This window comes from Pseudochaenichthys georgianus, chromosome 23, assembly GCF_902827115.2.
Source record: "Pseudochaenichthys georgianus chromosome 23, fPseGeo1.2, whole genome shotgun sequence".
Taxonomy (NCBI): domain Eukaryota; kingdom Metazoa; phylum Chordata; class Actinopteri; order Perciformes; family Channichthyidae; genus Pseudochaenichthys; species Pseudochaenichthys georgianus.
In genome coordinates this window covers 21,643,486-21,664,462 of record NC_047525.1, presented here as the reverse complement: position 1 = coordinate 21,664,462, position 20,977 = coordinate 21,643,486, and the positions used below count along the sequence as shown (strand labels likewise).

Genomic DNA, 20,977 nt, shown 5'->3' with positions numbered 1-20,977 from the left:
GATGTTGATACCCATCACTGAGGTTGGAAAAAAAAATAAGAGGAGGGAAAATAACACACCGAGCGACCGAGACGGCGACGCGGAGATCCTTATGAAAATAAGATTCAGCCCAAATGGATCTGGTGTAATTGGTTTCAGATAGTGGGGTCAGGAGAAAGGCGATACAGGCGACTATTATGCGAAACGGACTGAGAAACAAGAATGTTTACACAGGCATTCCTCTGCTACATTAATAGGCATGCAGAGATCACCGGAGAGGGAGAGAGTGAGGAGAGACTGACAGAGGAAAAAAAACATATCAGCCATTCATGCCTCCCTCCCACTATCCTCCACTCTCCCAGCCACCAGTGTTTAGACTCTATACAGAGCAGGGTAATAAGGAACACCTATCACAATGCACCTTTGTAAGGAGCATGCAAAGATCTTAAACAAGCATGACATACATTAGCAGGCCCGGAAAAAAGCATTACAAATCTCCAGATTGCTTATTTTGTGTGCTTGGAAGGAGGGGTGCGTGCAGGAAATAAGCTGTCCACTGAGAATGTCACTCTTTCAAAATCCACCTGGAGATTTGCAGCCATGACATTGGAATTGGATATATGTGAGGGGCTGTGACATTGTGTTTGGACAGCGCAGATCACTTCCTGACTTAGGTCACGTCGGGAGTTGTTTTAATTAGTTGGAAAAGTAGATCCTGGAATGACGACACTGCTGTGAAATAAGCTTCCCTCAACAGGTAAGTATTTGCAGATGTTGACATGTTCCGGAAAGTGGCTGTAAACACGGCGTATTGTTGGTTGATCAATAGAAAATGGGTTGCATCACGATATTTTTACCGTGGTGTGCAGAACAGATGTTTTGTGTTTGTTGCACGGCTGCTGTTCGACACTAGGCTGTAGGCCAGAACAACAGTCATGCTGACAGCTTTGACAACTCACACACATACACACTCTCTTGATGCGTGAATAAGCACACAAATACACACTTTGGGGCTTATCTATCTTCGCTTCCAGGAAACACAGACGGCGAGGGAGGGAGGGGGGGGGGGAAGGCAAAAAAGAACAAGTGTGACACTTTATTCTCGCTGGAGGGAGTCACAAGCCACGGAAAACAAGGCACACACAGTTTAAGCTGAACAAACAAACATGGCTGATTGGACTGAGGCTGCCGGCCCCTCTGGCAGGGGAGATACGCGCTGACACTCCACACCAAAATATTTACACCCTATCTCTTTATATAAGTGGATTCAGGGCAGATGGATGGATGGATACGGATTTGGAGGGGCTGGCTGGAGAGGATAGACAAATGAGAAGAGAAGGGAAGAAGGATAAGATGTCCCATACAATGTCGGAATACAAAAGTGGGGCCCGAAAACAAGCAGTGGAACATAGTCAGAACTGCAGGGGCCCCAAGCAGGCTCCATGCGGGAATAGGAGAATGGATGCAGCTGGTTTGGTTGAGATTACAGAGTCTTTCCTGACAATGAAGTTTATTTGGACAATGTAACACTTTGGGAGCTCAAACCTCAGATTGGAGTTCCTCTATATCGTGTCGGAACAAAGGGCAACCGTGATTCCTTAACTTTTCGAATGATTATAGTTTAAACGCTTACCGTTAAGTCAATGCAGTTACTATATGCCTAGGTTTTTTATGGTTGCAATTTATCTCTGAAGTAACCTGGCCGAGGGAGTAGACAGACTCCTATCCTTTTATAAAGGTCAGAACTTAAGAGGAGGCACCGGGGCCTGGACAACGGCTGCAGACTGAGTTCCTTTACTGCAGGGATCACCAACTACATTTGTCCAAGGGCCAAAATGTATCCAATAGACACTTTCGGGGGGGGGCTAGTGGAGCACGCTCAGGTACTGCGGGGTGCATAAAGCTTAGCAGACTCTTCACACTAATGAAGGATCACTTCTAGGCTACTGTCCCGCAGCTCCTGCCTCTCTGTTGGACTCTGTCGCAGCGGGGCTACTGCTGTGCTGCGGAGCGCACAAAGCAGACTCTTCACAACAAAGGATCACTTCTTCTTCAGGGCAGGGAAGGTTTCGCAGTACGCAGTCTACTGTCCAACAGCTGCTGCCTCTCTGTTGGACTCCGGTACTGCACATTACTCACGAGACGTTGTAAAAAAAAAAAACTAGTGGGGGGCGAACGCAGTAACCACTCCGCCAACGCCACAGTCACCCCCGTCGTGCGGGCCGGATGAGAATGTCTGGCGGGCCGGATGTGGCCCGCGGGCCGCCAGTTGGTGGTCACTGCTTTACTGCATCCATGTAGCCCACACAAAGCCCAATGGTTTTGATTTAGTTTCAAGCTACATGCAAAGGGAATAGCTAAGAATTGAAGTGTATACAATGGATATGGGAAAATCAACCATACTGTAGCTCCACCTACACTCCTTTTCCTTTGCTCCTATTTTGATTGTCTGGCTCCAATACCTGCTGGGGTAGTGGGACCCCAAAATGCAGAGGAGAAACGGGGAATTTGGAAAGTCTGTAGGAGTAATGAGCATTTTAATGTATGACTCAATAAATCAACAGTCTGAAGTGAAAAAGGGCGGGAGAGGAAAGGAGGGAGAGGTCCATGGAGAATCTGCTCTGGCCTCAGGATGGAGGTAAAGCTATCCAGCAGAACAATGGGCTTCTGTGTCCCACTCTAATATCTCACTCAGCTACTACGGCTCTCCAAAAATGTGAACCTGCTTGTGCTCATTTGTTGTCGCGGGCTCTTTTCTCAAAGGTACATAAAAGGTGTTTGTCAAGAAAACCTTCCATATTGATTGTTTGCTCTCTTCACCTCCTCACTGCACTTTGAATTCAAAGTCTTTCTCTTCTCCTCATAGCTCATATTATTCATTTCATCCTCTCATCTCTGTCTTTCTCTCCCCCTCAATCTCCCACGTCTCTCACTCCTTGTTTATTGATTCTCTAGATTACGAATTCCTAGGGTGGAGGATTGTAACACACAAGCATCAAATTATTTTTGGGGTGTGCTTATTTGCCTTTCCCTTGCATCTATTTGGTCTGTGTCTGTAGACAATTATGCCTCCCCAGCCCCAGACTCAGGTGCTAATAATGAAGGACAAATAGAATCATATGTGTAAACTTCCCCCACTGATGAAAATTTATATTAACTTTCTGCCACAGTAAACAGAGCTGCATAGCTACACCCTCCCGGGAGGATTGACGAGATGAATTTGCTCCTACCCCAGGAAGAAAGCTGCTGTAGGAGGGGCTTGGGGCTCAATTGTGTAAACCCACACCTATTTTTCCACTAACGAAGACAAAACACCCGTCTGTTTTGCCCATCACAGATAGTGTGTGTTTATGTCTGTGAGCGGGAGTTGAAGAGTGCATATGCACCGACATGTGTGTGTGCGAGACGTCGGGAAGCCGTGCCAGCAATAACAGAACATGACCTGCTGTCATTCACCGCAACCGCTAACACTCACCGACATACCACCTCCTGCTGTTATCGCCATGGATATTCTGTGCAAATAAAATGATATATGTGTTCTCGGAAGGGAGGGGAATTCGCGCTGAACTTTAACCCAGAAATGCGTTTTTTTTTTCATTCGGTTTGAAATACCTCACCACACTTATTTCCATTTGTGTCCAGATGTGGCAAGATTTTAAATACTTGCTTATTAGCTTTCAGAGACTTGTCTCTGTCCGTACATCAATTCAATTTACCACACCTGGTGCTGTCTCCGCTCGTGGCTTTCGTCTTCACTTTGACCTGTGCTGTAGCGCTGCGTTTAGATAAGGAGACAGCAGGCCCATTCAGAGACGCCCTTTATCTACTGCAGCTCAAAGGGAAGTCCTTTAGAGCCCGACAACTGACAGCTACCACAATATACCATCACAAAGAGACAGAGAGGAAGAGAAATGGAGACGGACAGAGAGAAGGTATTTGTGTGGGAGGACGAAGGCAGAGGAGTGTTTATGTGTTTGAGGTGGGCAGTGTGTGAGGTCAAGTGATCTCTTTGTAGAAGCAAAGGTATAAGTGTTCATCTGTGCAGCACACCTCAACCCCAACCGTGCAGCGACGCACACAAAAAAACACACAAATACACACATTGTCCCTCTCTCACACACTCGTTCTCTCTGCTGAAGCGCTTCATTTCCCCTTCAGGTGATTATGATCCCTCTCTTTTTCACAGTTCCAGGCGAGTGGAGGTCACACAGCTGGATGAATAGCTGATATGAAATGTTCCATTCGAGCCAGGCGTCGTAGAAAGAAGCGGCTGAGCTAAGTGGAAAAAGTGGAATGGTGAGAAGGGAAGTAGAATAAGTGTCATACTGTCTCGATGTAGCTTGAACACGAATGTATTTCAGTGCTTTCCCATCGTTCTGAGACACAGCGCGAAGTTGCTTGCGTCTGTCTTTTGTTGACAAGGCCTTATTAAGAAGCTCTCATTTCAAAAAAATATGGCCAGAGGCGACTCGCGTTCTGACTGCGGCACCGGAGAACAAGCAGCCGCCGGGGGAGAAGCTTGTTCTGCGCACGATGCCAATACTAATAGACACTGAAGGGGTGATGAATGTGCTGACACAAACGTCTGCATACGAGACACTTGCAAAAACATAAAGACCGGGGCTACGGCGGTAAATAAAAGGGTGCTGCATCCTGAGTTGGTAAACTGCATTTAAGTGTGTTTACCCTCCATTAAACCACAGAATAAGACTCACATCCTACACAGAAACAATGATTACGAAAAGCAGCAGTGCCAGGGAAAATGGCTAAAAAAGGGGGTTGATATCATTTCAACCGTGTGCATGTGTAAACCAAGCCTGCTTCGTGCACGTGTGTACATGAGATCCTGTCTTGGGGGGGGGGGGGGGGGGGTCTGCTGTTGCAGGTCAATAGTGCGAGTGTCTGTCTGTCTCATGGCGCAGAGCTCAGGTTCAAGTGCTGAGTCTAATTGTTACCCTGTTGCAGGGTCGATGAGAGAGCACTATGACCTTCACTGTAAACGACCTTACCTCGCGCGCTGGCCCTGGATCTGTTCTGCGGCTGAAGTGACACACACTTAACACACTTTTATTTCTAAAGAGGACTTTCTAAAGTGTGATTAACAGCCATTATGTATTTAAAAGTGTATGTTTGTGTTGCCATGAGTCCTCGCTCCTCTCCATGAGGACTGCTCTCCTTTGGGGGTGATGTTTCCTTCACTCCCTTGAAGATACACTCAATGACTAGTCCTGGCATCTGCCCGCGTAAGGTTCATGGATCACCGTAACTTCCCCTCTTCTCTCTCAATCTGCTTATGTAACATCCGTATTTTCCTGTGCTCCTCCTCCACCTCCTCCTCCACCTCTTCGTCCCTTCACCCCGCATTGTACCTTGCTGGTTGTCTTCTTGTGAATATTCCAATTACAGCGATGTGTGTTTGACCTTTAAGTGAGCTGTAGAAGATATAGTTATCTGCCTTCCACTCTGACACCCAGCGCCTATCAATCAGTGTTCCCCCCCCCCCCCACCACCACCCTCACCTCCACCAGAACGGGCTGCGAGACTGAGCTGGGTCTGGTGAAATGTGTTAGCACGTGTGTACATGTGTGTGTTTGTGTGAAAGTGAGACAAAGATGCCGGGATGGAGCTATCAAGAGCACAGACTGTCACTGGGATAAGGCTTGGAGAGTGATACACATGTACAAATGTATAAGGTTTGTGTTGAATACATTACTATATGCCACATATACACACAAACACACACAGACAGGCAAAGATGGAGAGAGATGTTTTTTTTTCTTTAATCTTGCAGCAGCCTGACTGAGCCCTACTTCCATAAACAAAGCCCTTTCCAACAGCCGCCTATATCACGCTTCTGAGCAGAGTCATACTTCTTTAGTTTCATTCTTGTTCAACGCCCTTTTCCATCGGGCTAATCTACATCTTTCATTGAATCAAGAATGGAAATTCACAAGAAATGCTTCTTTTTCAATTTCATGCTGAAGTAGCTCAAGTTAGTGGATGTAATTTCTCCTAACAAGAAAATGTATCACTCTGTCGCACACTTAGTCCGGCTGTGTGAGGAAAGGGGCCCCTTTTCGGCAGTTTTTTTATTTATTTCGTGGGATTTGATAAATGTGCCAAAAGCATGATGACTCCCTTCATAGCACGCGGCACAAGGACAGAACAATTACAGAAGTTATTAAGAACATAAAACCCCTGGTTGAAATGTGTATGAAAGATAAATGACATATCATTTAGGACTGCAGTGAAGGCATTACAAAATTAAGTCAGGAATAAGCCACGGGGGGTGGGGGTTGTTTTACACATATTGTAGAGACCTCAACTTCTGAGTGTGAGAATTATGTCATGGTACAGCGAGTTAACACAAAGAATGGGAAAATGCCGTTTTCAGGGATTTTGAGAAGGATGCTCTCTTTACACATTTCAAACGTGAGTCAACAAAGACACACGTCCTCTCTGAGAGAAATGCTACTAACGATGCACCAGACTCCGATACATCCATTTAAAGTTTTGTGCCAATTATGATTATCAGGTTCAGAGAAAATTGGATGATGAAGTCCAAACAGGTAGAAGGGAATGCATGAAGAACAGTATCGCTGAAACAATACCACGCATGGCCAAGCCACCCGGCTAATGTATATTTATCGTGTAAACTTCTGATAAATGCATACGCCGAAACAATCAAATCTCCGGGTTTCAATTGGAAGATTTCGCACCATGGACTCAAGCGTGAAACCAATATCAGCTTAGTGTCTAGTCAAGCTTGAAGTGCCGCGCATATGCCCACAAAGCATGTTCTGCATATGCTCATGGGCGTGACTTTTATCAGGGTGGAACAAGCAGCTTTCCACTGCTATCGCTGATCAATTCGTGCGAGTTGAGTCCCGCAGTGTGTGTAAATAAGCAGCGGTTGGGTCTTGATGAGGAATGGCAGGCTGTTTGCGGGACCCCCGGGCTGGAGAGAGCAGGCCTGTCTATCTCAATGGATTCCTACTGCGACTTCCATCATTAACCTCAGGCGAGAGAGTACATCTCACTCTCTGTATCTGCCCAAAACAAATGTTCAGTTGGTCTTCCGGAAGGACTTGATTGTAAGCGGATTTCCTATAAATCACCTCCCCAGACTTCACGTGTCAAACTGTTTGCACTATTTACCCACACATAAAAACACAAGTGATACAGATGACAGTAAAGTGAGGGCCCGACCTTGGCTGATACCCAATAAAAGCCGGCAGCTTGGGCTCTAAAGCCTGCAGTGAAGAGAGCCAAAGCCAGCGCTAAGTGACATGTCAGTCAGTTCGTCTGTTTGGAGCCTTCAATTCCCCACGGCCTGAGCTTATTTACTGCATTTCTATGAAAAGCTGTGAAGAGGCGAGGGCTCAGGGCCCGGCTGGCTCTCTTACATATGTATACAGTGTTTGGAGGGCAATGCGTACAGAGCATCTCCCCTGTTGGCAGCTACAAACAACTTGGGAATAGCCATTTATATATTCAGAAATGGGTCAGGGATGAAGGGAATCGGAGCAACAGAGAGTTGCAACAAGAAATAAATTGGCGATGATACCTGGATGTGTTAGTCGAGAATCTACGGAAAGTACAGTGACATTAACGATGCAAATACTTTATGGTCTTAACCAGATTTGAAGTCATTTGAATATTAGTTAGGGCGGGGGGGGTACACACAACAAACCATCAGGCATGCGTTTCAGAGTCTGATTTGTTACTATTCATGGATAAGGCGGAGAGGAACTGTAATGCTAGACATGCTTGTTAAATTCACAACACTCCAAAGCTGCCTTCTAGCAAATCCTGTCTTTTGGTTGTCAGCTTAAGACACCCCGGCATATGCATATGTAGGATTTTTAAGCTCTGTTAAATGGATAGCGGTGTCGTGGCCTATCAAATGACTATAAGCCACTTGCCTTTTTCCGTGGGGGGGGGGAGGGAAGCATTTTGGAGAAAAAGCAGACGGCGACGCGTTACCTTGTGTGCATCGGGAAGCGTGTTTTCTCCTGTTAACTCCACATAAACAGAGACATTTACATGTGTACGTGCGGGCTGTGGGTGACAGCAGCACTCCACCCCACATATTAACGACGGGTACTCTGTTTAAGCCGCCGACAGGGGAGTGGCAACAAACAATGACAGAATGCCTGTTTTCGATTGTGAGATGATGCGCCATTCACCACCCAGGCAAATAAATTATGGCGGAGGGTATCGAGCTGGAGCAATTGCTCAGTCCATTCAGAGTGTGTGTTCCTATGAGTGTGTATGCACGCCTGTGTATGTGTATGTGTGTGTGTGTGAGTGGACTTATAGATCCAGGGCCATTTATTTCCCAGAGCTGGAGCGGGGCAGTTAGGGAGGCGTAAAAGGAAATGAGTTGTGAAGTGGCCATTGATCCCGGTCTGTAACTGGGGTTGGCTGGAGACTGCAGGACTATGGCTGCCTCTTATTTACACTGAGGTGGTTAACCCTGACCCAGTTCATTTATCACTGGGCTAATGCGCTACACGGAGAAAGAAAGGGAAAAAAGGTCAAACAAAAGGCCTTATATAGACTGAATGATGTCAACTGGTGTCCCCTTAATGCATTTACTATTCCCATTAACATAAAGGAAGATGGTAATGTGCATGCTTTGTCTGTATGTATTGTCATATGAGCTTGTCTCAGCCAGTAGCATTGATCTGACATTCTGTGGCAACACACACACAGTGTACGTCTCTACCGATGCTGCACCCCGACCTGCACACACTGCCACAGCTCTGCTTGAGCATAAAATAGCCATAAGTGTTTATTTCCAGCAGATTTCCCTCTGTCTATCTCCATCATCCTCTCTTCTCAACTCCTGCACCGCTCGCGCTCTCTGTCCCTTTCTCCTCGTCTCTCTTTCAAGCCGTGCAGCTTGACATTTCGCCGTGCTCTCCGGGGACTCCGGTGCGAAATGGAGTTACTGGGAGAGCGCCACTGTAAATTCCAGGAGGCCACATGTAATGTGTCTTAAACATAGACGGACAGCACCCGGTTTCCTCGAGATGAAGAATGAGACGGAGGGGAGAAAGAAGGGGATAGGATGAGGAGGAAGTGGCGTCTGGATAGATAATAGAATAATGCTGTGTTTTGTCTGGGGAAGGGTGAGCAAACAGTGGCTGTGCTGTCATTCACACCCTATATCTTCAGTGTCATCGCAGAGGGGGGGACTACAGGCCTATATATCACAGACCTGTATGTCCTATTCTGTAGGGACAGGCTTGAAATAAAAAGAAGGATGGCTCTCATTGTAAATAAGTCAGACACAAGGACTGCCAGGGTCCTTCCAGTGAAAGGGGAAATAAGACATACAGTACACGCTGCTTCCCTAATGCTCCTCCAGCCTTTACAGGAAGCCCTTATCTTCAAACAGATGATGACGGTTAACAAAAGGCCCCTTTATGAAATCGTTCATATTTCAGCGCAGGTCTGTCTCCTGTCCTGAGAGGTGATTGATGCATCAGGCCCGGGCCGGTGTCTTATTTACACAGTTGAGTGGGGCAATCTCAGGCCTGGAAGATAAACCTAATGAGCTTCTTTGTGTAAGGGTGCAAATGAGAGACACCATCCTCCCTTCCTCCCTCCTTCCCTATTCCATCCAAAGGGACAGTCTGGGTGATTAGGCCTTTAAATTATGCTCAAGGGCAAAGCCTAGATTTGCATCTTAGGTGTGTGTGTGTGTGTGTGTGTGTGTGTGTGTGTGTGTGTGTGTGTGTGTGTGTGTGTGTGTGTGTGTGTCAAACGGAGAGAGGCAGGTGAAGGGCAAAGGGAGGAAGATGCTTGAGGCTTGTTTGTGAGCGGTGATGGAGGGTGAGCAATGTGTGGCAGTATTTTAAGAATTTAACTACGCTACACAACAAACTTGAGTTGTCAAAAGAAGGAGGTGACACACACACACATTCATGTAGTCCTGTGTTTGTGGGGTAACTTTCTCCCTAATGACTTTCATTTTAGGGAGAATTCCATTTGCCCCTAAACCCTAAATAGTACCCATCACTTGCTGTCACTCCCTTCCATTTCCTGCAGCCAAACAGCTAGGAAGGCAGGTTAATTGCTGTCACTCTCTAGTTGGACCACTGCCTAGCTCTCGTGCAGCGACAGGGGTAGCCTGGAAGTAAGATGGCACCTTGGCGCACTTATTGTAATTGATGTCAAAATGCGGCAGTCATTTGGGGGCTGGATCGTTTGCACTTTGCTGCATCGTGTGCGCCCGTGTCTGCAGCTAACCAGTTTACCAACATGTCAAACTCTACCAGCTTGTAAAGTGCAATATTTGAGCTAAATTAAATAAACGACTGTGCTCATAAACACAATGAAAATTTAAAAAAAAAAGCACAGGATTGACGATAAACAACCACAAGCAAAGAATAATAAAAAAAGTTTTATTTCGGATCTGTAAAGCAAAGTGAAGTCTGAGTTCAAGTCAAGTTATGTGGATGAAAAGTAGTTTTAAGAATTAATCTAAACTGGTGCAATATTAAAATGGCAGGATGCACAATATTTGGTAAAGGCTAAATATGTTAAAATATAATCGTATAGTATTGAGGTGTTGCAGAGATATCCCGGCCCCATAGACTTAATAAAACATAGTTGTTTGGTACAGATCCGTTTGAAAAATAACGCCATGATGCTTTCATATATGTTTCAATGATAAAGAGAAACAGGTTCAATCCCTCCCATATTGCGAATCAGTTCACAATTGCAATATCAGTCAAGAGGTATTCTTCCAAAATGGTGCAGCCCTAGTTGTAGTGGCGGAAGGTCTTCAAACAACTGACCCGACCACACAGCAGATAAGCCTCCACCTCGCTCTGAATATCAATACACTCCGTACAGTAGGGAGCCCATTTACAGGGGGGGCAGCAGTCCCGAGTATTGGCTCATCAATCCCACTGATAACCCTGGCAGGATTAAGTCTACACACCACTGTAATCAACTAACAGCCTCATTACGGGACATTATGGTATGGATCCGAAGATCAATGCATGGCTGCCTTGTACACACAGCAGCATATGATATCAAAACACAAGACAGACATGAATTGATTGGTAATATGAGCTCAGCACAATTCTTTACGAGGGAGCTTTTATAGTGATCATTTCAGCGTAGTAATTAGGGCACAGCGACATTCACCATTTGCTCTGATACATATCTGCAGCTGGCAAATTGCAATCAGATACAGTGGGTATCTAATCTGTGATCTCAAATCAAATTAGGTCTATTTAGACAACCTTGGGAACGGGGGTGATGAAGCCCTGACAGAAATTAGGGGCAAGGAAATTCAATTGTGATAGGACGGTTATCAGTCAGATGCACGGATAACTGTGTGTGGCCTTCACTTTGAACTGCATTCACAGCATTGTTGACAGAATGTGCGATAAAAATAAAAGCAAGTGGATTGAAAGGGTTTTAGAATGAGAACATGGTCTCCAGTGCAACTTGATCTGGGTCCTATATGGCCCGATCTATGGCTACGAGACCTTAAGATGCAGCTTTTCTAATTATAGCTGCAGGTGGTATTTTGGAGCTGCTAGGTAATGGCAGAACCCACAGGGACAATGGAGAATTCATCAGTGCTTATTATTAATCATCCCCCCAGCAGCGTGATGAGAGACCGCAGCTCCTATGCCCACTGGACCACTCAATGTCATTCCAAATATGGGCGGAAAATTACACCCAACAGCCTTCAATCAGACGTGGGCTGGAATGTTTTAAAAGCATCACGCAGGTGCAAGCGACGGACGGACACACACGTGCTTCTTATGTAACTCACGTATCAACATCAGATGGAGATAACTGAAAAATGGCATGCAAATAATTCCATCTGTGGCTGGCCTGCGCTCTCGGGCCAAAGAGTGTGAGCACGCCACAGGAAGTGTGTGTGAAGTTAACAGCACAGGGCCCCCTGTTTTAAAAAGCCTCCAGAGACCTGTTAGCTGGACTGCTCATTTCAATATGTCTGTCTCTGGGTTGGGAGAAGGCTCGGGCTGGCCTCTTTACAAGGCGCACACTGTCATACAACCCCCCCCCCCCCCCACATCCACCCACCACTACGAGCTCTTAGCCGTATGTCCATCTCTGGGACTTAACTAGACACTTTATGCTTACGTCGTTTTTCTGTCTCAGTGCTGTGGTCTTTGCTTTCTTTGTAAAAACGGAACAGCTTCTTTGAGTTAACATTTACATACACATGTGCTTGCTATGCTGCCATTACACATATCTTAGGAATGTCTTATGTCAGATCTCCAAATAGAACAATATTATTTACACCTTTTTATTTATAATGCAGCACTTAAATGCACTTAAAAAGATAGCATAAACACACGAAAAATAGTTTGACATTTTAAAATGGGACAGTCCTTATCCTGCTCTCGATCTCGTTCTATTCCACCCTCAATCTGCACTGCATCTCCAAATAGAAAGCCTCTACACCTTCAAAAGTAAAAGAGTGATGACAGAGAGGGAGCGAATTGACCCCAATCAGGTGTGTGTGTGTGTAGAAATGGTGGTGATAAATGGAGGGGGGGGGGGGGGGGGGCACAGTGCTGTGATGCCGCTGCAGCAGCCACCAGCAGGACCACTGGGGTTGTGCTGTGGAGGGAGGATGGGTGCAGAATGGGGGATGGAAGGGGAGGGGAGAGGAGCCTGCAGGACATGCTTCATTTTGCAACCCCCCCCCCCCCAGATGCGGACACACAGTTCGTCATCTATTGTACTGCCCCCCCTCCCGACTGAACTGACCACAGGCTTTCAGCTGCCTCCGAAAGAGTACACACAAACATGAAAGTTCCCCAACGAACGGGGAAGGACAGCGCGCATCATTACAAACCCGCGGCGATGTCCCCTCCCCCCCCCCCCCCCCCCCGATACACTAAACCCCGGAGCATGGCCCTCTGACCTCGTCTCCCACTGCTCTTTTGGCAAAACTGTCAAAGCCATCATTCACCGTGAAAAGACACGAGAGACACTTGACTCCTTTACTCTGCTGGCAACTGACTTTCACAACTCCTGCCCCCCAACCGTCACCTCCGACAACCCCCCCGCGGTGCATTCAACCCTCAACAATACAACATGAGACGAAGAAGGGAAAGTTAAGATTTGACACACGGCGGAAGACTTTAGTCAAATGAATACAATAGGTGAAAAAGAGACGGGAAAAATATTCGCCAAAAGCAACAAAAAAAAGACTTTCTCGTTGAGAGAGACTGCATGCAAATTATTCTTTCAAAAGTGTCCCGGTCAAAGGTTTCTCTGCCGCTGGTGGGACTGTGTGTGTGAGCCGAGTTAGGAGGCCCTCTGGTGGATACAGCACTGCCATGACACACACACACACACGCACACACACACACGCTTCCCAAACTGCTCCGTACGATGCTCCAACGCACACATTCTTCCCCTTTCTCCGGCTATGCCTCTCTTTCTCACTGACACACACACGTTGACATGCTTCCACACACACCTCACCTTGCGACAACTCTAAAAAATATAAAATACAAAAATATGTACAAACAACTAAAACAGAATGTGCAAAAACATTTCCATCAAACAGCTTCAGGCTGACAAGCAACTAAACAACACAAACAGCCGATTAAATACATGTTTTTTTTTGTCTTCCCCGTGTACTGAAAAAAAAACACAAACAATACACAATAAAAACAGATTTCATTGTGCCGCCTGTCTATGAAGAGAAGCCCTCAGCAGAGAGCAGAGTGGGGGGGGGGGGACAGAGTGAGAGTGAGGGAGAGAGACGGGGGAGAAACACAACTTACCTGCTGTTGTTGCAGATGCAGCAGCTCGACTGTGCTTACTTCGCTGCTCGTGTCACCAGCGCTTGATCTCCCATCTCTACTGCCAGCCTCTAATTGGCTGCTGCTTAGGGTGCTCATTCCATTTTGACTCATTGAACTGTTGCTTATTGTCTCTGTGGCCGACTCCTGCATCATCATGATTTAAAACCTAGAAGTGATTAAGAGGCACCGGTTAGGGCTCTTCTTCTTACAGTTCCCCCCTTTTTCCCTCCTTTCTTTTTTTCCTTCTTTACGCTTCCATTATCAAGCCCCTCAATCCCCCTCTGCAAATTAAAGCATTTAAAGAAGAGGGAGGAGGGGGGAGGAGAAAAGGGGGGGGGGATGCAGGACGAGCAATTATGCATTCATTGTGTAAATGAAGCAATACAAAGAGATGCACGTCCTGGTGCTGTTTCAAATGGGTGGGGTAAATGTGAGGTAAAAATTGGGCGTCCATGTAAGCTGCAAGGAAGAAGTGTGTTCTGTGTTGTCATTTTATTTATAATAAAACCACATTTGTAGGAAATTAAGATAAAATATGAACATACGCTTAGTTCTCAACACACGGGCAATCCTAAAATATTTGACGTCTTGAGGCTGTCAGTTTTTTTTTCCGGTGTGTCGCGTCTGAATGGAGTTGCCTAATGACGCAAAGCTAATCATGCAAAATTAAAATTTGGTGGAGGAGAGGAGGAGGAGGAGGAGGCGGCGGCACATCACATGGTGCAGGGCTGCTGATGAACACTATAATGGGTATGTCATGTGTGCTAAATAAAATCTGCCACACAGGCTTCCATAGAGACACAATGCCCATATGTCAGTCCTTTTTATACCCCCTCTACTTTAATACAAAGCTATGTGTTTTATCATATTTAATAAAATCTCTCAACAATTAAACCAAGCTGCAATCACACGTTGGGATCTGTAATGCACGACAACAATACATATAGGGTTTTGAATTCCGCATCTATTAGATATGGAAAACTCCTGAATAAGAGATATAAAATAGAAAGGAATAAAAGGAAAGAAATCTATCAGGAATATCACTAATGATTGTGCTAAAAACAGCATAAATTATGCATATTACCTCCTCTCTCTCCAGTAATAAATGTTTTATCGTTTCCCCCCTGCATTTAATGCTCTGTGCCTTCGCTGGGGCAGAAAGGACCAACATCAGCCTCACAATAAATCAGGATAAAAAAAGCCTCAAATGCAACAAAATGCAGCCCAAGAATCATGGACTTTATTTCGTCAATATTGTTGTGGATTTTTTTTTTAATTAATATTTTAGACAAGGAATATTTCAAAAGATACAAAAAGACTTTCTTTCAAAGTTTGCTTCAGAAGATTCCTAATCTACCAGCAGTGTGTCCATTTTCAAATACAAACAAACACATGTTTACACCTCAAAGAAAATGTGCAAGAGCAACCCCAGATAATGCTCATCCATGCATCAAAAGACGGAGAACGATAATTATGAAAGTGTGTGTGAGTGTGTGTGTGTGTGTGTGTGTGTGTGTGTGTGTGTGTGTGTGTGTGTGTGTGTGTGTTTTAAGAGCATTCGTGCCCATCCCACCTGGGTACTGTGTGTATTCTTTGGCCGGTAAATACCGTTTTAATAGAAGTGTGTTTGCGTCCTTCCCAGTGTGTGTGTGTGTGTGTGTGTGTGTGTGTGTGTTTGACGAGGGGCAGATACAGGACAGGCCTTAAAGGATGTCCACAGCCAGGATAAACAGGATCCAGGCGGGGAGAACAAACAGGGCTGAGCTGTTACACAGAGCAGGGCGACAGCTGCCCGGGACACGGGTAAATAAGGAAGAGGCCGGTACAAGGCGTGCTTGTGAACAAACAGGCCCCTGTTAAACACCGCTCACTACTGATGGAGAGACACACACAGGAAAAAAAGAAGGGAAAAAAAGAGAGGAGCAGAGAGAAGGTGGGGGGTGACGGAGGGAGACAGATGAAAAGAGTGAAAGAGAGAGAAAGCGAGTGGGAGGGAGAGGGGGAAGACTGGCACAATGTGACAACCAATCCGGTGATGAATCTCAGCATAAGAAACTCAAGGCTGCAGCCGAGATCAGCCGGCTAATAAGTATTCAAATTAGGCATACATTTTACATGCCCAATGTTTAAAATATTCAGAGAAAGACTGTCTGATTGCCTTTACTACAATTTTATGAACATTCTAATGGAGCCTGGGTTTTTTTCCCGCTTTCTTTCTTCCTTTCTTTCCTGGACGAGCGATGGGTATTCGGAAAACTTGAAGATATATGAGACAAGGAAATAAGGATTTTTAATAACATCTGAATGCAAACTACTCCGGAAGTCAGAGGGAAATTGCTACTTTGATATAACCAACCTGCTTTTAATGTACTTGGATTATAAAACATTGATATCGTGAAATACAGAGGTACAATTAAGAAAGGAGACATCACGGTAAAAAAAAGAAAGAAGCATAACTTGGATTTAACACACAAACAATAAAAGCCCCCCACCCTCGCTTAATCTGATAATCTTATTGCCCTCCTCCGGAAAAAAAAATCTGTGCAATATGTCCAACTGCAGAATAATGATAATGCAGATATATGCAAAGTATATTCGCAGAGATCAGATGGTGCTTTAACCTTAATGACAGCGGTGAGATAAATTAATTAGCCATCTAAAGGCGGCATTCAAATCTGCCAATTAGAATGTCAATTAGAAACACAGCCAGGCTGCAATGATGAGCGGGCTGCCGATCTGACTGTGGAGGGGAGGGGCGGGGGGGGGGGTGGGAGTGGAAGTGTCACAGATAGTGACACACACACTCACACACACAATACTCAGGAGAGACAGATAGTGACAATACTCAACACCTGAGGGTGTGACTGTATGCATGCGTGCTTCAAATGTGTGCCTTCCACAAGTCCAGCAGGCCCGTACCCCTACCCTGAGGGACACCAGCCCTGACCCCAGATTGTCCTAAACCAACTGGGTCGGAAGGAGTCGCACCCCCCCCCCCGAGCTAAAGTATCGACTGGGGGCGCTCGCTCCGATCTGCCGGCTTGCCCACACGTGTGTTTGACATGCCATAAATTGCCGGTGTCGGTGCGTTTCGACACAGCCGCTATTTGATGCTATTTCCTCGAGCCATAATCTTCCAATGAGGGAAACCGCTTATTATCGTGATCGGAAACAGAGAGGAAGGCTGTTATTGGCCTGGTGATACGCTGCTGATGCTGTAGACGTATAGCTTTAGGAAGGGAGATGAAAGTGATACTAAGTGTTTAGGTTGTCGGGTAAAGGAAAGATAGGGAAGGACGGAGAAAACTCTCCAAATGTACCGTCGCCCGACATTTCTATCAAGGTAGAGGCTCGATGGGGAGGAATTCCTTTTCCTGATGAAGCAGAGATAGACACTTTATTTGCAAAAAGCTTCAGACCAACAGCAGCTTTTGTCTTGTTCCTTGTGCAACCATAGCCTTGCTTGCCATTCCTCTTCAGCTCGAGCAAATATTTACCCTCAAATCTCGCGCTACGCAAATCTGTCTCCTCCATCAGGTGCAGAATCTGAAGGAAGGGTCCTGACGACGCAGTTGGCCCTCCTCTTTCTTCCCAGAAGTGACACAACAAAAGGTGTAAGGAGAATCGAGCCTTTCGTTGCCCCTCTCTCTCTTGCTCTCTTGTACGCACACACACCTATCATTAAAGGGGAAAGAAGCAGCCCTCCATCTTTGTTTGCGAGCTCTAAAAGCCCTTAATGTAGCCTCATTACCTGGCCTGTCTCCCGCTCTATCATGTGCGGTAAACACACACTATGACACTGGCCATCCATCTAGTGGGAATACACAGCCGTCTCCCAACACTGTCTTGGGAACACTGGGGAATTTAACACACACACACACACACACACACACACACACACACACACACACACACACACACACACACACACACACACACACACACACACACACACACACACACACACACACACACACACACACACACACACACACACACACACACACACACACACTCTCACTGTAACGTTGTTAACACACACCAGGCTTGACACTCTTTCAGGGCCTATCCATTTTCAGTGTGAAGATGTTCTGCACTGTGTCTCTATCAGGGACACTGATCCATCCCCTCATTTTTTATGCATGAGTTGCAACAAATATTTTCATTAGGACGACACAAAAGAGGGGGGGGGGGGAAGTGACCCGTAAATCTGTGATCCCACACGCCCGTTCATTAAGAGCTCACGTTTCAGGTGGCTGGCGTAAAATTATTTTGGTTTGTGAGGATCAAAAACAAAAAAAATAATAATAGAAATTACATTTCACAGTCTGCTGACTCCTCACAGCTCCCTGATCAAGTCGAGATATGGTTACCATTTAAAATAATCACAGATTCTGTGCTTGAGTGAAATTAATTCATCATTGCCATAAGTTACTATGCATACAAAATAAAGAAGTTACTGGGCAAGGGCAAGGGGCTCGCATATTTAATACTTCAGATTGCTTAATAAATCAAAATGCCACATATGTGCTGACTAAAAAAATGGTGCTTAAAACATTTGAAAATGATAAATGTCATGTGGATAATGGAGAACAAAGAAGTTTGAGATGACTTAATCAGATACATGTCTGCGAGGCAAATCGTACATTTAAGAATCTTTGATTGTGATGTTTATTTGTTCTTGGGTGTGTACTGTAATTTGATCTGGTTGTCACAGCACTTTATTACAGCCTTCAGCCTCAAGCAGGCAGTTTGGAGTCGGAGATGGAAAAAGGACCACTCCGACAAAACCCAGTCCCCCGGATTAAGGAAGGCAAGCCAGGCTGCCGTGCCTTAGAATTAAAAGCTTCCTTTTTGGCACTAAAGGGCCACCATAAAAGAGCATTAATGACTACTTCTTATAAACCTGTGTATGGTAATGGTTTCTGCTCTCAGATAGAGGAATTTCAAAAGTGTCTCACCGGTGAATGAAGATTGCTTTTGGAGAAAGAAAAAAAAGGGGGCTGAAGAAATCATATTTACAAAATCAGGAGTGGGGCCAAATGAAAGGAGATGAATATGAATAATGGACTCTTGCTTTTTCGGGATTAACGTTATTCAAAGCAACAGAATCAAATGTGGTTATCTCCTGTCCAATGAGCCTTACGTTGAGAGAAACCTCAGTCATATTTCAATTCTTCATTTGAGCTGACAATAAATCGTAGTTCTGTGATAGGAGACATTCAGGCGAGAGTGTTCCGAACTTAATTCTCTTCTATTTACAATAAGGAGATGAGACAGAATAAGATAAAAGACAGACTAGTTGCCACAGTGTGTGAGTGTCGCTGAATGGAGTGTGAGTGTGTGTGAGACTGAGTGTTTGTGGGGTACAGAAAGGGAAAGAAATGACAAAGAAAGGCAGAGGAAAGGGTGTAAAGTGCATGTTCAATTGTACCGTGTGCACAATGTCTTCTTAGAATCAAATGCAAGAGGCACTCGTGAATAGTGTGCATGATACTATGTTAATAACCAGCACTGAAACACGACAAAGCAGTTATTGTGCATGGGTTATCCAATTACTAATAACAATAAAAAAAGGGTTTGGTAGGTACAAATGTTAAATGAAAACCAACAAAGTAAAAATAAGTGGAAATATTTAAAGATTAAATATAATTTACAGCTCAACAAGAAAGCAATAAATGCTTAAATATATCCCTGCACCCTCGCAGAAAGAGCAAAAGAGGAGGAGAGAGAGTACTTTTCTCCAGCGTTTAGCCTCGTCCCATATCATTTACACGTTACACATCAGGCGTCTGGTTCGGCTGAAGCAGGAGACAGCTGTGTCTGCGCAAGACAGTGACGAAAGCTGATCAGTCAGCTCTCATTTGCATATTTGCCAATTCCATTAATTAACTCGGCCCACCTAATCAAGGCTAATTGACCTATAAAGAGGGGAGGCCTCATTGTCTCGTCCAATCATCTTTAGCAGCAGCAGAGGAGGTGCGGTGTGAACGCAGGGACCTTACTGTATTTATAGACGGCGTGCGCGGAAGTGTTCCACTTGAATTCTCGACCTGAACCAGCACCGAGCTGCTTTGACATGGAGTCAAAAATACGGAGGAAATGGACAAATTCTTTACACTGGTGCGGTGCCTGGTGGAGGATCTGATGACAGTTGGACAGCCGGCCTCTCCACAGCGCGGCACATCCAGCGGACAGGCGCAGGGAGCGAGCCGCGGCCGGCACAGCCACACAGACATAGCTCATTGTGACGTTTCCAGTTATTTCTGCTTGATTAGGGCCATTATGTCTCCAGCTCTGATTTATGTTGTCATTCCCCCTCAGCAGTCCTGCATCGATAGATCTTAATGAATTGGTAAATAAGGGTGAAGATTGCAGTTGACAACACCGCAACATTCCTCATTCATACCAGACAAGATTTATGTAACCAATTAGGGGCATAACAGAGGGGGGGAGTGGTCAGGAGGGGGAAAAATGATATTACCAAAAAGAAAACCAAAGTGTAACCCACGACAACATAGATAATGGGCAGTCTTTAACGCAGGCTTAGTCACACTTTCTCCATGGCCCGGTTGGGGACTTTAAAACAGCTCGGAATAAAAGGATCTCTAAAGAAATTGATTTTACAAAAATGTGCAGAAACTCGATGACTCCATTTAAAAAAACACACCCCACTATTTTATCCACATTGAAAAGAATGTCCGAACCAAATCAACTGATTAAAATGCCAACAAAGCGTAATTCCTTTTAAGGAAATATGTATTCAAGGAGCCACTGTTAAACATCTAAGAAAGAGATGTGTGTGTAGGTGTGTGTGGTGGGGGCTCACAAATCAATTGTTCATGTAATACTTAGAAATAATCATTTGCATTTTTTAATAGTCCTTCAATTATTTAATGTGTCTACAGTGCAGGGCTAGGAGAATGTTAGCAGACAAATAAAGGCGTCTTTGTCATTTAAAAAAATGTGCTGATCATCAATAGCCAGCGACAGACCAGGAGGAGCCACAGGGCGGGAGAGAACAGGGCTGGAAAATTAAAGCAGAGTGATACGGGGGGGGGGGGGGGGGGGGGGGGGGGGGCGCCGGCTCCTTTCAGCCTCTCTCCCTTCAAGCACATGCAAATGAGGCCGTGCTGCTTAACTGCATCATTTATGTGGATAATAGCGGCATCATC

At 45.4% G+C, this 20,977-nt stretch overlaps 1 protein-coding gene across 2 annotated transcripts in view; it reads right to left on the bottom strand.

Moving 5' to 3' along the window:
• foxp2 (forkhead box P2) overlaps positions 1-20,977 on the bottom strand; it is an 83,779-nt gene that overhangs the window by 39,286 nt on the left and 23,516 nt on the right. The window contains exon 2 of one of the 2 annotated variants that reach the window (XM_071201792.1): positions 13,782-13,968. The exons of the other annotated variant lie outside the window; for it this stretch is intronic. Coding sequence (XP_071057893.1) covers positions 13,782-13,958 — 177 coding nt within the window. The 5' untranslated portion in view covers positions 13,959-13,968. The remainder of the gene's footprint in view (positions 1-13,781; positions 13,969-20,977) is intronic. 2 annotated transcript variants of the gene reach the window in all.